The sequence below is a fragment of the Dendrobates tinctorius genome, unplaced genomic scaffold (genome assembly GCF_039654945.1).
Source record: "Dendrobates tinctorius isolate UK_male_01 unplaced genomic scaffold, ASM3965494v1 ptg000209l, whole genome shotgun sequence".
NCBI lineage: Eukaryota > Metazoa > Chordata > Amphibia > Anura > Dendrobatidae > Dendrobates > Dendrobates tinctorius.
This window is the reverse complement of record NW_027361876.1, coordinates 48,482-66,241: the sequence shown is the minus strand read 5'-3', so window position 1 is coordinate 66,241 and position 17,760 is coordinate 48,482. Positions and strand designations below refer to the sequence as shown.

Genomic DNA, 17,760 nt, shown 5'->3' with positions numbered 1-17,760 from the left:
AGAAAGCAGGGATTGGGGGAACACTATAGGCCTGAGTGTTTTCAAATGCCAGGCTGAATTTCAGCCCCAGTCCGGTATTGTGCACAATTGTCCATAGCCTGGCAAATTTCATTTCATGAGTTCTGCTGCAGAAATGCGGTTTTATAAAAAGTAGCATGACGTGAAGCCTTCAGATGGCGGTAATATAAATAACAGAACAATACCTTATTATATACATGCTGGTAAGAGTGACAGCTGTAAGGCTTCAGTATAAGAACTGTATTCTGGCAATTAAGCTATGCTTTTCATGAGCAGCAGCTAATAATGAATGTGAAGCACTAACAAAATATTCCTTAATAATGTACAATCATACTACCTTTCGTAGATAAGAACTAAGGGCAGCACTTGGGCCGGCAATTTCTGCAGTCATTGTGTCTAATAAAAGCACGGTGATTTTCAATAGAAAAGAGGCATTCCTGAATTTCAAAGCAAAATCACAGACTACACAGCGGCATAAATGGATTTAATTAAATGGATGATCCACGTGAATGATTCTCAAGTTGTTCTGTTGAGGCAATTAAACAACACTACAACTCCAAAGCTAAAAATAGTAGTCTAAAAATATTCACATCTAATAAAAACTGACAGAAATTAGAGCAACATTCCCTCTATGACCCATGTACAAAAATAAACCGCTAGTTATGGAATGGATATTATTAGGCTGATCAAAATGGAGAATGGGAATGTGCTTAATTGTCTAAAGTTCACTAAAAATATATATGTAGCTAGTTTTCTTAAGATTCATGTCTGGAAAATCAGATTTTTATTTAAGGATTTTTGGCATTTTTTTGTAAATAGTAATATATAATATTTGTTTCAGATCCTCCTTTTATAAGATATATTTGGTCCGTGAATAGAAAGAGCATCACTTACATTAAGAGACTGGTGTATTTATTTTGAAAATCCATTTAAAGGGAATTTGTTAACCCCCACCCCCCGCTCCGGGACCTATTAGTATGGGCATACAGGTAATAGAAATGTTACACTAGTCCTACCTGTCTGCCTCATATTAATGGTCTTGTTGTTGAGAAATGTTATATTCTTTTCTTTATCTTAATGATTTCTTCGAGGCTCCTGGGCGTGCAGTGCTGTAAGAAAACCCTGTCTTCATTGTAATAGTTTGCCCCCTCCCATGTACATCAGTTACAGCCCCGGAATCCTGCGCCCTGCACTATACGCACCTCTTCCTCCCTTCTGTGGGCGCTGCATTCAGGGATCTTCTGCGCAGGCGACTTCCGCTCAAGTGACCTCTGGTGAGCGAGCCAATAAGGTGCTCTCCCCAATTTCTCCCTGCATAGTCATTCTTATGTACATATGGTTCCTAGCAATGACTGTGCAAGGAGGAAGTGGACAGAGCACCTTATCGTCACCAACGTTGGAGGTCACATTGACTCTCCGGCTCCTGCGCAAAAGATCCCTGAATGCAGTGCCCATAAAAGGGAGGAAAAGGTACGGATTGTGGAGGTAGTGTAGGGCGCAGTATTCTGGGACCATAACTGACATCCTTGGGAGGAGAGTAGTATTACAATGAGGACAGGGATTTCTTCCAGGCACCGCACGCCCCAGAGTATTACCTGTATGCCCATATTAATAGGTATTATAAATCCCATTTAGACAAGCCTGTGAAATACTGGGAGAATATAGTCTGGCCAGATGAGACCAAAATGTATCTATTTGGATGCCATAATACACACCATGTTTGGAGGCCAAAAAAGTACAGCATATCACACCAAAAACACCATACCAACAGTGAAGCTTGAGTTGGGAATATCATGCCGTGGGGCTATTTTTCAGCATACAGCACTGGCAAACTTCATATAAATTGAAGGAAGGATGAATGGACATATGTAGAGAAATTCATGGAAAAAAACTGCTGCAATCTACCATGATAGTGACAATGAAACGAGGGTGGATAGTTCAGCAAGACAATGATCCCAAACACAGCCAAGGAAACTCTCAGTTGGTTTCAGAGTACAAAAAACTTGCTAGAAAGACCCAGCCAGTCACCCGACCTAAATCTAATTGAGAGTTTATGGAAGGAACTAAAGCTCAGAGTTCATAGAAGGAGCCAAAAGGAACCTTCAAGATTTGATGAGTGTCTGTTTGGAAGAATGGGTTAAAATCACGCCAACGCAATGCCTGCGACTAGTTTCTCCATACAGGAGGCGTCATGAAGCAGTCATCACCAACAAAGGCTTTTGTACAAAGTATTAACTATATTTCAGTAAGAGTATTCAATACTTTTTCCCTGTGCAATTTCTCATTATTACACATAACTTAAAGGGGTTGTCCGGTCTAAAATGAAAAGTCTACAGTCACTCTGTGTAACTGCACACTTTTTAATCCCTCCAGGGCATGCACTGTGCACGGCGAGGATTCGCCTGTTTCTCAGCCAGGAACGGCGATGATGTATATGATATGCATACTCCCGGTAAGAAGGTTAAAAACAAGGCCCAAGAAACAATGGTGAAGTTGCATGTTTTGGGTTTTTAGGTTTTCACCATTTCACTTTAATGTGAAAGATTTTTCTGGTTTTCAACACATTATAGGGTAAAGTTAATGTAGTCACTCAAAATCACAACTTGTTCCACACAAAACAAAACTCTGATATGGCTATGTTGGAGGAAAAATAAAAGTTATGTCCCCTGAAAGAAGTGGAGGAGAAAATTAAAGAGAAAAGAAATGAAAAAAATCACCAGGTCCTGAAAATGTTATATAGATTGTCCAACACCTAAAAATTGCCTAAATAAAAAAAAAAATACTTCTCAGACCATGGTTAACAGTCAAAGTCTTTCTCATCTCCTTACTGACCAATGATGTGCCAAATGCCGCGTTATGTTATTGGCACAACCAATCATGGATACCTAAGCTACTGCAATATCCTGCACATGGGGTAAGTGACCTGGCGAATGATATGAACTATACTACATTTCTAGGAGGTATTTCCTAATATTATTATTACACCTACTCCATAATGTCACAGGATGTTGGAGATAAGAATACCCCTTTAATTATGGATGACGAGTCACAATGATAGTCCATTGCTTTTATAGTGAACATGAAGGACAAGTCACAGCGATAGATCATTGCACTTGTCCAGCTTGTAATATATGGTTTTAATTTTTCAAATGTGAATGACTACTTTGACATCTGTTCTTTTTAAGTTTGTTCTTAACTAATCATTGTAGTTTGGGAATTCAATACATGTAGGAAAGTATTCTTTATCACAAGTCAAAACATTTTTATAAAAGTATCAAATGGTCAGTTAGGGCTTACTGAAGTGTTGGCAAATCGCTGATTTCCTCAATCTTTAACATCTTTGCACTGGGAGCTTCTGGGGAAATGGAAATTGGTTCTTCAGAATTCAAGTCTTCGTTAACTTTTTCAGACTCCTCAGGTTGGATTAAGACACTAACATTACCATCTTCGTGAGATTTACTAATAACATCCACTGGAGCTAGTAACAAACCTCCAATCTCTTCAATTTCCATCCTCCTCAAAGGTTTCTAAAATGATTACATATTTACAATCAGCATTGGAGGTATATTTATGTGTCTGAAATTTCAAGCAAAAAAAAATTTATGATTATCCAGAACTGTATTTAAACTTCTGTCAGGGACTATGGGATAAGGATAACAAGCTTGTTGACAGACATATTTACAAAGTTACATAGGTTGAAAAAAAACCTAGGTCCATCAAGGTCAACCTTTCTCCACCAATTGTACATTTCGTCACTAATTTATCTATAAGCCGCAATGTTATGTGCATCAAGGAAATTAAAACTTTTTTAAAAGCTGTTATAGTGTCTGCCATTACTACCTCTTGTGGTAGGGCATTCTACATTCTGACTGCTCTAACTGTAAAGAATCCTTTCCTATTTAGCTGTTGGAATCTCCTTTCTTACACACGTAATGAGTGCCCCATGATCCTTAATATGGTCCTTGGAAGAAGAAAGTCAAGCGCCAATCCTTTGTAATGACGACACATATATTTATACATATAAATGAGATCTCCTCTGAGATTTTTTTTTATAAGCTAAACAAGCCCAACTTTTCATCATATAAGAGGTACTGTGACAGAACTAGTTTACCAATCACAAGTGCTGCCTAAATCCACAGGAGCCGCTGAATCAGCAAGCAGCACCATAAACTCCACACACACACAGTCATGGGCATCTCTTAGGCTCACGAGGCTGTCTGATGACAGTGGCACTTTAAAGTCTGCACTTGCTTTAATGCAGAGGATGCTCTGTGGGCACAGATTTCAGCTCCGTAGACTTAAAAACTGTGAATGATGTTTTAATCTTTTGTTTTGCTAAAATCCATCTGAATTTTATGGCGTCAGAAAGAATAAAAGAGTTTACGGGCTGTTAACATCATGAGTGCACTGATCCTCAGGCTCGAGTACTGCTTGACCAGGGAGCTGTGCACTCTTAAGTAATACTTTTGACTACAGTGTTCCTCTGAAAATAAGCCCTAGCATGATTTTTCAGGTTTTTTGGAGTATACTGAATGTGTCCAGGCAGCTAAAAAAGTTAACAAATACAGCAAGACCCTTCATCAAAGACAGCAAACACCCCCAAAAAGAATTGCACTCACCAGACCCAAACAATTAGCATTGGCAAGTGCCAATGGATGGGCTCTCACATAGAGATCTGTGTCACTGTCAGGTACCCCGCCTTCCGACTCTCATACACAGACCAGATACTAGTATCACTCCACTCCCGAGCACGAGTGATACTGCTTCTGGACACCAGGGGGAGCCAACCGCTATCAGTGGGACCTGACAGATGCAGATTTATGTGCGTGAGTCATCTACTTGCCAACTCTAATTGTTTGGGGTTTTGTGAGTGTATTAAAAATTTTTTTTAATAAAATACAACTAATATAAAAATAACATCATTACCTTGTGGCTGTCTTTTTTAAAGAAAACAATAGGCCGCCACAGATAAGTAGTGAAAAAAAATGGCTAAGTATGGAATGGACAAGGCAACTGTTAGGTGGATTTATAACTGGCTTAGGCCTCTTTCACACTTCAGTTACAATCCGCCAAAAAGGCAGACAAGCGGATCCGTTCTGAACGGATGGCACAGGATCCGTTTTTAGACGGATCCTGAAAATGAGGAAATTTAAAGGGAGAGAGAGAGAGAGAGAGAGAGAGAGAGAGAGAGAGAGAGAGAGAGAGAGAGAGAGAGAGAGAGAGAGAGAGAGAGAGAGAGAGAGAGAGAGAGAGAATCTTTTTTTTGTCCGGCAGCCAGACAGATTTTAGGGTTAATTCAGTGTCTGGAGGATCCGCCGGCAAAAAAAACGTTGCAAGCTCCGTTTAGAAATCTTTGAGGATGTTGACGGACACTAACATTGTCGCGGTTCCTCAAAAAAACGGATGCAACGGACGGCAATTAGTCAGGATCCGCCAATAATGAAAGTCAATGGGGAAAAAACGGATCCGCAAAGAAAAATGGCGGATCCGTTTTTTTTCAAAATTGGCGGATCTTGACTGATTGTCAAAAACGGAAGTGTGAAAGAGGGCCTTAGTGATCAGACCCAAAGAGTGGTCGTAAATGGCTGCACATCCAGTTGGAAGAATGTCTCAAGAGGGGTACCACAGAGCTCTGTCCTGGGCCCTGTATTGTTCAACATCTTTATCAACGATTTAGATGAAGGAATTGAGGGTAAACTGATTAAATTTGCTGATGACACAAAGCTAGGAGGGATAGCTAATACTAGAGAAGAGAGAGAGAGAGAGAGAGGATTCAAAAAGATATGAATAAACTGGAGCAGTGGGCAGCAACTAACAGAATGGTTTTAACAGGGAAAAATGCAAAGTACTACATCTGGGCAATAAAAATGAAAAAAGCATATACAGAATGGGAGGAATAGGCCTAAGCAACAGCACATGTGAAAAAGACTTGGGTATACTAATAGATCATAGACTGACCATGAGTCAACGGTGTGATGCAGCAGCAACAAAGGCAAATGCAATTCTAGGATGTATTAACAGAAGCATACAGTCTAGATCACGTGAAGTCATTATTGCCCTCTACTCCTCTTTGGTTAGACCTCATCTGGAATACCGTTTCCAGTTTTGGGCACCACATTTTAAAAAAGACATCAACAAACTGGAGCAAGTTCAGGAAAAAGGGAACAGAATGGTGACCAGTCTGCAAACCCTGTCTTATGAGGAAAGGTTGCAGGATTTGGGAAAGTTTAGCTTGCAGAAGAGAAGACTGAGAGGAGACTTAATAGCTGTCTACAAATATCTCAAGGGCTGTCACATTGTAGAAGGATCATCTTTATTCTCATTTGAACAAGGAAAGACTAGAAGCAATGGGATGAAACTGAATGGGAGGAGACACAGATTAGACATTAGAAAAAACTTTTTGACAGTTAGAGTGATCAATGAGTGGCACAGGCTGCCACGAGAGGTGGTGAGCTCTCCTTCAGTAGAAGTCTTCAAACAGAGGCTGGACAGACATCTGTCTGGGATGATTTAGCAAATCCTGCTTTGAGCAGGGGGTTGGACCAGATGGCCCAGGAGGTCCCTTCCAACTCTACGATTCTATGAAGTAATAAGCAAAATCACCAATTAGCAAAAATGCTGACTAGTTTCCTGAAATTTGCATCTGAACTTCCAGCTTGCAGGATGCCGAAAATCAGAGCAGGATCCTACAATCCTCCACAGCCCCACTTGCACTTTCCACTAACCCAGGGCTGCAACAACCTTTATTAATCAACTACAGAACGGCAAGCACTGTTATGAGGTTACCAATTTTCTAACCGGTTACTAAAGGGGTCGGTGGCACTGGAAGTGCAAGATGTTATGCTTGCACAGCAAAGGAGGCTGCAGAGGTGTAACACACTGTATATTATATATATATATATATATATATATATATATATACACACATACATACATACATACATACACACACACACACACACAGGAAAGATGTATATCTTTGTACCGTATTAGCCAGTAGAGAGAAAAATATTCAGAGTTGAGAGTCCTCAGTGGTTGATACCTTTTTTAATGGCTAACTGAAAAGACAGTAATTTCATATCCATGGTGTTGTGATCAGGCATACAAAAATGTTTTGTCACAATAAGTGAAAAAAGAATGGATCTACCTGTGGCAAAACATTTTTGTATGCCTGATCACAACACCATGGACATGAAATTACTGGTATTGAAAAGTAACTTCACATCTCAGAGAGACAGAAGAGTCTGAGTACAAGCTCATGATGACCTTTGACACTCTCAATGCTGGAATGAATGTGTCGCATGGATTTATGTCTTTTTACATCAATTAAGGAATTTGCTCCCAAGACCTTGTGGGGGCATCACAACACATTAGGAGACCCCAATCAGAGGACAATAAAACATCCAGACTCCTTATCTATGAACTGGTTCAATATTTATATTTTTCCCTCTCCCATAATGATAGTTCTGCTTGACGTCACTTGTCTTATCTATTGATCTATTGCATTTTTTCTGTGCTGTGTTGTGCATAAATATGTGACGCTTCAGATTTTGTATTAGTCAGTGCCTGATGGAGACCTGCGTAGTCTCGAAAACTTGCAATGTCTTACATCTTTTCAGTTAGCCATTAAAAGGTATCAACCACTGAGGACTCTCAATTCTGAATATTTTTACACACATATATATACACTAAAGTATGCTACTATATGGCGACACAGTCGCTTGTGTCACCCACTGACGTGTGTGTGTGTGTGTGTGTGTGTGTGTGTGTGTGAATATACAGTCTACCACATCCTAGAAAATAAAGTAGGCATGTAAGGGAACATTTCTGAAAAACATTCCTTGTAGCCTATAACCACTTATCACAATGTAGCTTTCATTTTCTATATCACTTTTATTACAGACCACACAATGATCACATCAAGAAAGCAAAGAGCATTCAGGAGTTCAGGCATTTTAGCCCTTTACAACTTTCCATTTATTAACAGTTGCCTTTTGACTTCATATGTCCTTTATATCTAAAATGCTAGGTAGACACTAGGATTAAAGACTTTGGTATGACATTTATTTTTACAAAATAACAATAAAACACTAGGCTTTACAAGAAGCATAGCGTACATAGGTTATGGAAGCAGAAAGCTACTTGAAGGGGTTCTCCCACAAAGTACATTTTAATTACCGTATATACTCTTGTATAAGCCGAGATTTTCAGACCATTTTTTGGGGGCTGAAAGTCCCCCTCTCTGCTTATAAACGAGTCATATACCTGGGTGTCGGCGGGGAAGGGGGATCGGGGGTTTCAGGGATCATATTTACCCCCCGGCGCGATCTCTGCAGCCCCCCCCTTTTCCCTTCAGCGGTCACGTCGTACCGCTCATTAAACTCATGAATATGCACATATTCATGAGTGTAATGAGCGGTATCACGTGACCGCTGAAGGCAGGAAGGGAGACCGTGGAGAAGCGGGGCTGCAGAGACAGCGCCAGGATGGGGTAAGTATAGCGATATTCACCTGTCCAGGGTCCATTGCTGCTCACCGTCTGCTGCATCCTGTGTCAGTGACGTTTAGCCAGCAGAGGGCGCAATGACGTGGTTAGTGCGCGCTGTACCCTTTGCTGGCTGAACAGTCACTGACACAGGAAGCAGCAGACAGCGGTGAGCAGCGATGGACCCCGGACAGGTACAGGTGAATATCTCAGGTGCTGGGTCCTGAGCAGGAGAGGAGAGTATGGCATTTTTTTTGCAGCAGCAGCATATGGGGGCATGTTCTATGGAGCAGCATACATGGGGCAAAGTCTATGGAGCAGCATACGGGGGGCATATCCTGTGGAGCAGCATACGGGGGGCATATCCTGTGGAGCAGCATACGGGGGGCATATCCTGTGGAGCAGCATACGGGGGGCATATCCGGTGGAGCAGCATACGGGGGGCATATCCGGTGGAGCAGCATACGGGGGGCATATCCGGTGGAGCAGCATACGGGGGGCATATCCGGTGGAGCAGCATACGGGGGGCATATCCGGTGGAGCAGCATACGGGGGGCATATCCGGTGGAGCAGCATACGGGGGGCATATCCGGTGGAGCAGCATACGGGGGGCATATCCGGTGGAGCAGCATACGGGGGGCATATCCGGTGGAGCAGCATACGGGGGGCATATCCGGTGGAGCAGCACACGGGGGGCATATCCGGTGGAGCAGCACACGGGGGGCATATCCTGTGGAGCAGCATACGGGGGGCATATCCTGTGGAGCAGCATATGGGGGGCATATCCTGTGGAGCAGCATATGGGGGCATATCCTGTGGAGCAGCATATGGGGGCATATCCTGTGGAGCAGCATATGGGGGCATATCCTGTGGAGCAGCATATGGGGGCATATCCTGTGGAGCAGCATATGGGGGCATAGTCTATGGAGCAGCATATGGGGGCATAGCCTATGGAGCAGCATATGGGGGCATACTCTATGGAGCAACATATGGGGGCATACTCTATGGGGGCAGCATATGGTGGCATACTCTATGGGGGCAGCATATGGTGGCATATTCTATGGGGGCAGCATATGGTGGCATATTCTATGGGGGCAGCATATGGGGGCATATTCTATGGGGGCAGCATATGGGGGCATATTCTATGGGGGCAGCATATGGGGGCATAATCTATGGAGCAGCATATGGGGGCATAATCTATGGAGCATCATATGAGGGCATAATCTATGGAGCATCATATGGGGCATAATCTATGGAAAATTTTATGGGGGCATAATCTATGGAGCATCTTATTGGGGCATAATCTATGGAGCATCTTATGGGGAATAATCTATGGGGGCATAATCTATGGAGCATCTTATGGGGCATTATTAATTTTTGTGCAGCATTATATGGGGTGTATTTTGTATGGAGCATCTTATGGGGCCCATCATGAACTATATGAAGCATTATATGGGGCTCCTGATTCATATGGATATTCAAAAACATTTAACCTACTGATGTCTCAATTAATTTTACTTTTATTGGTATCTATTTTTATTTTTGAAATTTACCAGCAGCTGCTGCATTTTCCACCCTAGGCTTATACGCGAGTCAATAAGTTTTCCCAGATTTTTGTGGCAAAATTAGGGGGGTCGGCTTATACAAGGGTCGGCTTATACACAAGTATATACGGTAATAGATCTTGGAACAGTAACTTCCACAATTGGATGTGTTAAAAAAAATGTTCCTGTGCGGAGATAATCTTATAAATGTGTAATGGCTGTGTTTGATCATACCACATCCCCTGGCCAACGAAGGAAGCAAAAGAGAGTATACAGGCATCACAACATGGGATCGCAGCTGATTCTTTCAGAGAAATCAAATATGTTTAAAAACATGCAGCAAATGCTTTACCTCACAGAAAGAATCAGCAGGGATCCGTTGGCGTCATGTATGTATACTCTTTTGCGTCCACCACTGTCCAGGAGCTGTGGTATGACCAGACCATGTCCCTGCCCGATCAGACACGGCCATTACACAGTACATAGCAGGGGCACATTTATAAGATTATCTCAGCACAGGAACATTTTTTAACACACCTTTAACATATCTCTATATATCTTGTTTCTGTCTATTTATATGGAAACAAAATCTATTTACAGTATCTCAGTTGGTTTTACATTTCTTAAAGTGAACCTGTCAGCAGGACTTTGCCAAGTAAACTACAGACACTCATGTTGCCACTGTTATACTGATTAACCCCTTACTGACATCAGGCGTTATAGTACTCCGATATCGGTATCCCCCGCTTTGATGTGGGCTCCAGCAGTGAGCCCACATCTTTTCCGGGACATGTCTCCTGGAGACCTCTATGTTTGTCAGTGCCGAATTGCTATGAGTGCCACCCAGTGGTCAGCGCTCATAGCAAGTCAGTAATTCTGCTACATAGAGGCGATCTGCTCATCGCCTCTATGTAGCAGAGCCGATCGAGTTGTGCCAGCTTCTAGTCTCCTATGGAGACTATTGAAGCATGACAAAAGTAAAAAAAAATAAGTGCTTAAAAATATAAAAAAATAAAAAAAGTTTAAAATGAGCCCTCTTTCACCCCATTCAAAATAAAACAATTAAAAAAAAACAAAAAACACATACACATATTAGGTATCGCCGCGTTCAGAATTGCCCGATCAATAAAAATAAAGAATTAACTCAATCGCTAAACCGCGTAGCGAAAAAAAAAAAAAAAAAGCCAGAATTACATTTTTTGGTCGCAGCGACATTGCATTAAAATGCTATAACGGGCGATCAAAAGAACCCATCTGTACCAAAATGGTATCACTAGAAATGACAGCTCGGCGCGCAAAAATAAGCCCTTACCCAACCCGAGATCACGAAAAATGGAGACGCTACAGGTATCAGAAAATGGCTCAATTTTTTTTTTTTTTTAGCAAAGTTTGGAATTTTTTTTTCACCACCTAGATTAAAAAAAAGAACCTAGACATGTTTGGTGTCTATGACCTCGTAATGACCTGGAGTAAACCTAGCAAAAAGCCAAACAAAAAACAAGAGTGGGATTGCATATTTCACCGCACTTGGAATTTTTTGCCCGTTTTCTACTACACAACATGGTAAAAATCAATGGTGTTGTTCAAAAGTACAACTAGTTCTGCAAAAAACAAGCCCTCATATGGCCATATTGATGGAAAAATAAAAAAGTTATGGCTCTGGGAAGAAGGGGAGCAAAAACGAAAACGCAAAACCAAAATGGTTAAAATGGTACCTGTGGTGAAGAAATAAGTCTTGTGGTTCTTGTGTAATCTGTGTTAGAAGTTCTCAGTTAATGATATGTCCGTGCTCCGGGGCGGGACTATAGGCAGAGAAACTGAGGAAAGACCTGCCCACAGGCCGCCCCGAAGCACAAACATGTTCATCATAAGGACAGAGCGGAACATCAACCACTCATACGTACACAGCCCCCTCTAGAGACCCTTCCTCAGCAGCACAGAATAGGTCGGCGACCCCCACCACAGCAGCACAGAGTGTGTCGGCAAACCCCGCCACAGCAGCACAAAGTGTGTCGGCGACCCCCGCCACTGCAGCATAGAGTGTGTCGGTGACCCTCGCCACAGCAGCACAGAGTGTGTCGGCGACTCATCTTTGAGACAGGCAAACAGAGAGGCACGTAAGCCAATCTCTGAGATACAGACAGATACACAGCCAGAGACAGAGAGATACTGTGGTGGCGGAGGTCGCCGACACACTGTGCTGCTGAGGCGAGGGTCGCCAACACGATGAGCTGCTGAGGCGGGGTGCCTTTTTATCATCCACATATTTAGACACAATTGAGTCGAATAACCTACTAAATGCCATCTGGATATACTGTAGATGCAAAAAAAGTTCTCTCTGTAAAAATAAGTATCATATATTTCATCGCAGACAGCTCCAAAAAACATTTTCTGCTTGCCTATCTATTTTTCAGTTGCACCTTTTTACTATTGATTACCTGCCATTCCATATTTTATTGTACATACCATATTTTATATATTTTTAAGGGTATTTTACCAAGGACATCAACCTCTTTTTTTTTTTTTTTTTTTTTTAGCAGCGCCTCAGCAAGGGTATGGTTGGAGGTGGGGCAGCTGGAGCCCCAATTAACAGCTGACTCTTCCAAATAGCAGATTTATGGACGTACCCCTTAAGTAACTATTAAAAAAGTTTCAATCATCTATACTAAAAAACAGAGTGAAGCAACCTGCTCAGTGAGCAATTGCAATGGCATCAAAGTGGTTTTTAAGAAAGGTAAACTCATAGTACAGGAAGAAAGGCAAAATTCTGTCCAGTATTATCCATGACTGACCTCTGCTGGAAAGAACAGTGTATATCCAAAGAAAATACCTTTAAAGGGAATTTGTAACCATTTTTTTTTTTGGATATAACCTATGGCCACCACCTTTCAGCCCCACATGACAGCATTTTAAAATGCTGTATACATGACAAAAAAAAAAGACCTTTTATTATACTCACCTACGAGTCAGTCTGGTCCGATTGGTGTAGCCTACTCACTTTTTGCTTTGTGTGGATGATGTGTCCTACGTCATCCACAAAGTGTCCCCAGCATCATGCTCCTGTGCAGGTGCACTTCTCTCTACCCTGCCAAGGGCATAGCAAAATACTTCAGTGCAGACAGGCACCGGAGCTCTTTTAACCTCTGCCGGCACATGTGCACTGCAGTACTTTGCTGTCCTTGGCAGGGTAAAGATAACTGCGCCTACACAGACCCGCAAAGGGGAACACTGTGTGGATGACATAGGACGCGTCATCCACACAAAGCAGAGAGGGAAGGCTGCACTGTAAGAAGAGAGGAGGCACCAGACCAAAACCAGCGATGCCCATCTGACAGGACCAACCCTTAAGGGAGCACAATAAGGGGAATTTTTTTTTGCCTTGAAGGGCGAATTGGAGTTATATGTGCAGCATTATAGAATGCTGTCACATGGGACTGAAAGATGGTGGCCATAAGTTATATCGGAAAAAACTGGTCACAGGTTCCCTTTTCTCACCTGCTTGGCCAGATTTTGACAAGATAAGTAAGCTAAGCTCAATTCTATATGACTGAATTTTTTGCAGCTTATTTCATGAAAATACATAGCTCTGAAGTAGGTTTTGTACATGATATTGAGAATTATTCTGTAATAAGCGGTCATCATGTCACAAAAGAAACTCCTCATTTGTCTGCAAAAGTACAAAACCTAAAACTGCTAGATCATGGGGGGCTTTTCCTCACATGGAGGTAGTTTTGCATTTCTCTAGTTCAACAGCAGCAAAAAAGAGAATAGGCTGCACATATGGAAAAGATGCTTTTTTCAAGATTATTGAATAATTGTAGATTGCATAAGTGATACTATTTAGCTGACAAAAAAATACTGGCCATTAACAGCAAGCAATTTTTCATTGTACATTTTACTATGCATGCATATACTTACATTTGACCTTAGATAGGGCGGTTTATCTACTGCTTTAACAATGCGTCTTTTGTCAAGTTCTTTACTCTCATCAGCAGACTGACGATTTCTATTTTCTGATTCTTTATTAAGTTCCTAGACAAATAAAAATAGGAATAAATAACATATTAACATAGTTATTAAGGTTGAAGGGAGACTTTAAGTTCATCTAGTTCAACCCATATCCTGTCCTAACATGTTGATCCAGAGGAAGGCAAAAAAAAAACCCATGTGGCAAACAGTAAGCTTCACATTGGGGAAAAAAATTCCTTCCCGACTCCACATACGGCAATCAGACTAGCTCCATGGATCAAATATGTAGCCTCACTCATATCAGAGGATATTAAAAGGAGAGAATGACAACTGTTATGACTTGGCAACAATTAAAGGGGATGTCCAGCCTTAGGCTACATTCACTCTATGTGACTTGTGAATCCTCACAACATGCTTATTGCTAGGATCCTCTCGTTAACGGCACGTTACTACTAGTAAGCGATTTGCATATATGCGGTCATATGCCAACTAAATGGGTGCAGTCTCACTCAATACAAGTGTATTGAGTGAGGGCAGACACAGTCTAGTCAGAATGTGGCCAGAAGTAGGCAAATCATATACTTGCGGTCACATGACTGCCCGCTTCCGGTGCCGATGCACGTTGTAAGGATTCACAAGACTTCAGACTTGTTGGCCAAAGTTAGACAATGCCTATAAGAAAATACCGCTTGTCACTCCATGTTACAACCTGATTAACCTTTGCTATCTGTTCAGCATCTCTCTGCCTTGTCTTGCTCCTTAGTTTCCATTTCTTTTCCGACACGAACATGTCTTATGTCTAGCAAAGTAACTTTTACATGTTTTAGAGGGAACCTGCTGTGTCATTAGATTCATGTTGCCAAACCACAGGTAACATGCATCACAGCTGAGTTGTGTGATTATAGCCAGATATGTTCTACTCTAAAATGCAACGTCATTTCAAAGACAACAATTGGAAAAGCAAACCAGAGACTTGACAAGTCTGGTGTGATCTCGGATGAGCATCTACCTGCCTTGCTCCCTTTGTCAGATAGATGCCTGCCTATGTACACACGTGAGAGACCAATCAGTTAACTAAGTGGAGCAGAGCAGGAAGAAGCTGTTAGGGGACAGCAATGGACTAGTCAGGTCTTTTCATATAGCCCCCTGCTGGCTCTTCAAGCTACATTTCCTCTGAAACAACATTACATTTCAGAGTAAAACATATATGTCTGTAATCACACAGCTTGGCTCGGTTTCATGCTGCTCGTGATTCAGTCAGCATGAATCTAATTACAAGTTCACTTTAATAGAATATTAATTATGATTACATAAAATGTAAGTCCATCCACGCTTGCAATGCTTAGTTAGTATTGATAAATGATGTACATGAAATAAACTGTTTCTTACTTTACACAGTCGTAAAAAGCTCCAGATTCATCTCATGCTATTTGATAAATCTGACAGATTTTTAGACTGACCAGTCTACATTTGCACTGCCTGTTACTTTATTGGCGTAGTGTCACCGTTTAGACCATTCCCTTTCTACACAAATCACATTTCTTTTTGTCAAGGTCATGCCAAAAAAATGGTGGAAGTCATAAAAGAAAGGTTTTTGAAGCAAATTACACCAGAACTCTGGCACACTTCGCCTGATAAATATTCCTCATAACAAAAAGAGTCGTGACCAATGAACTGCTAGTGCATCCCTGTACAGACCTGAGAAATTTTGGACAGTTCTGTTATGGCCTGCTTATTTCCAGGTTCAAGTTTTAGAACCATCTCAAAATCTGCAAGAGAAAAAATAAAAAGTTAATAACTTGGCGGTAAAGCAACTGTACATGCTATAGGTTATTTCCACGTCAGAGCAGCTGTGCTTACTACTGCTATCACAATGAGGATGTTGGGGACTTTATAATATTTGGTAACATTACTGAATAACCATAAAGTGTATAGGCCATCAGACAATCCATCCATCCAACTTCACCTTCTCTTGCTTCTTTCAGGTTCCCAAGCATTACTCTCGCAGTCCCTCTTCTGGCAAAGGCTTTTCCATATGAAGTATCTAAAGCTATTGCTTGCGTGCAGTCCTCCTCTGCTTCCTGGTATCTGAATGAAATAGAAACAGATAAATGCCTTCTATAGATTCAGCATATCTGGATGGATTCATACATTTAGTCAGGTCTAAGTGAAATAATGACATTCCCTATAAAACGGGAGCAGAGAAGAAACTATATTTAGGGGAAAAAAAAATGAGAAGACTATCGATTGCCGAGCATTAACCTTCTCTGCTGACCTCTCTCTTGTACATTCACTTTCTTAAATGTCACTCTCTTCACACAAAGGTCTCTAAAGAAATTACATAAGGACGGCTCAGCACAGTCTGGCTAGAAGAAAGTGACCTTGACTTTAGAAAACACAACAAACTGATAGATATCAAACATTCACAAAACTTCAAATAGATGAGCATCAGAAATGCACCGAAGATTCTTCGCAACAGCAGCAGCGGAATAAACTTCATCCAATCTTATACCCTGGTACAATGATGAGTCCTATGGTGTTCGATAAGTAAAAAATAAAGGTCAGCAAAAAAAATGACACGTTAGATAAATGCCTTCTCCAACTGCTTTGCAGCCCCTGCATTCATATGGCCATTTAAAAACGGGAAATCAAAAACTGACATGAGAACAAATTAAAATGGGTTGCACAGTAATTGGGACAATCCCTTCTTAAATACTATATTCTCCCTTATAAAAAAAAAATACACTTTATATTTAAAAGGGGTATTTCCATCTCCAAGATCCTATCCCAATATGTAGTAGGTGTAGTAGTAGTAGTAATAATAATAATAGCAAATACCTCAAATTTGTTATGTAGAATAGCTCTTCTGATTTAGCTATGTCACTTATCCCATGTGCAGGGCATTGCAGTAGCTTAGGTATCCGTGGTTACGACCATAAGTGGTCATAACCATGGATACCAAAGCTGCCTGCCTGATGTCCTGCACATAGGGTATGCAAAATAATTAAATCAGAAGAACTATTCTACATATAAAATTGGAGGTATTTGCTAATGTTAATTATTATTAGACCTACTATATACTGGGATAGGATCTTGTAGATGGGACTACTACTTTAACCTCCCATACCAGCGCCATTCCAGCGACGTCAGTGCCAAGTCTCCCAAGACTCACTGTACATTGTAACGCTACGTGAGCCCTGCAGCGCTCACACCTCCCCTGCACATTTGAAATTTGTCTGAAGGAAGTTAAAGCAGAGCAACACAAAAGCATCCGCTGACTGGCTGCAGGGCTCATTGTTGTGAATTCTCTTACTTCTGAGTCGGGGCTCCTTCTGGTGGTTACTGTGGGTAGTGGAGCTGGCCGGATTGACAGAGGTCTGCCACCTGATGATGATGATTGGAAATCTGGGGTTACTGATTGGGAGTATTTAAGTGAGCAGGCTTCCCTCAATTGTTGCTGGTGTTTAGTTCTTCCTGTGCAACTTGAGGTCTGCTGTCTCCTGCCTGATCCTGCATTTTTCAGCTAAGTTGTTCATTTGCTAATCCTTTGCTTCTGATCTGGTTTTCCCTCTTTCTGCTTTGCTGTGCGGGTTCAGCGTGCTCCCTGTTGGGGCTGTGCTGGACCCCGCTCCATATTTTACAGCTTGTGTCAGTTTGTTCAGTCCCCTGTTATATTAGTCTCTTTTGCTTTGCTGCCAGTTTACAACAGAATTCTGATATAGTGGGGCGAGAGGTCGTGAGACC

General features: G+C 41.6%; 1 protein-coding gene across 1 annotated transcript in view; it reads right to left on the bottom strand.

The window, feature by feature from the left end:
* RPAP3 (RNA polymerase II associated protein 3) overlaps nucleotides 1–17,760 on the bottom strand; it is a 97,841-nt gene that overhangs the window by 41,639 nt on the left and 38,442 nt on the right. Inside the window, exons 6-9 of the mRNA XM_073554233.1 lie at nucleotides 15,983–16,104; nucleotides 15,715–15,785; nucleotides 13,966–14,079; nucleotides 3,316–3,545 (exon numbers count right to left, since the gene is read on the bottom strand). Of these exons, the coding sequence (XP_073410334.1) occupies nucleotides 3,316–3,545; nucleotides 13,966–14,079; nucleotides 15,715–15,785; nucleotides 15,983–16,104 (537 nt within the window). The remainder of the gene's footprint in view (nucleotides 1–3,315; nucleotides 3,546–13,965; nucleotides 14,080–15,714; nucleotides 15,786–15,982; nucleotides 16,105–17,760) is intronic.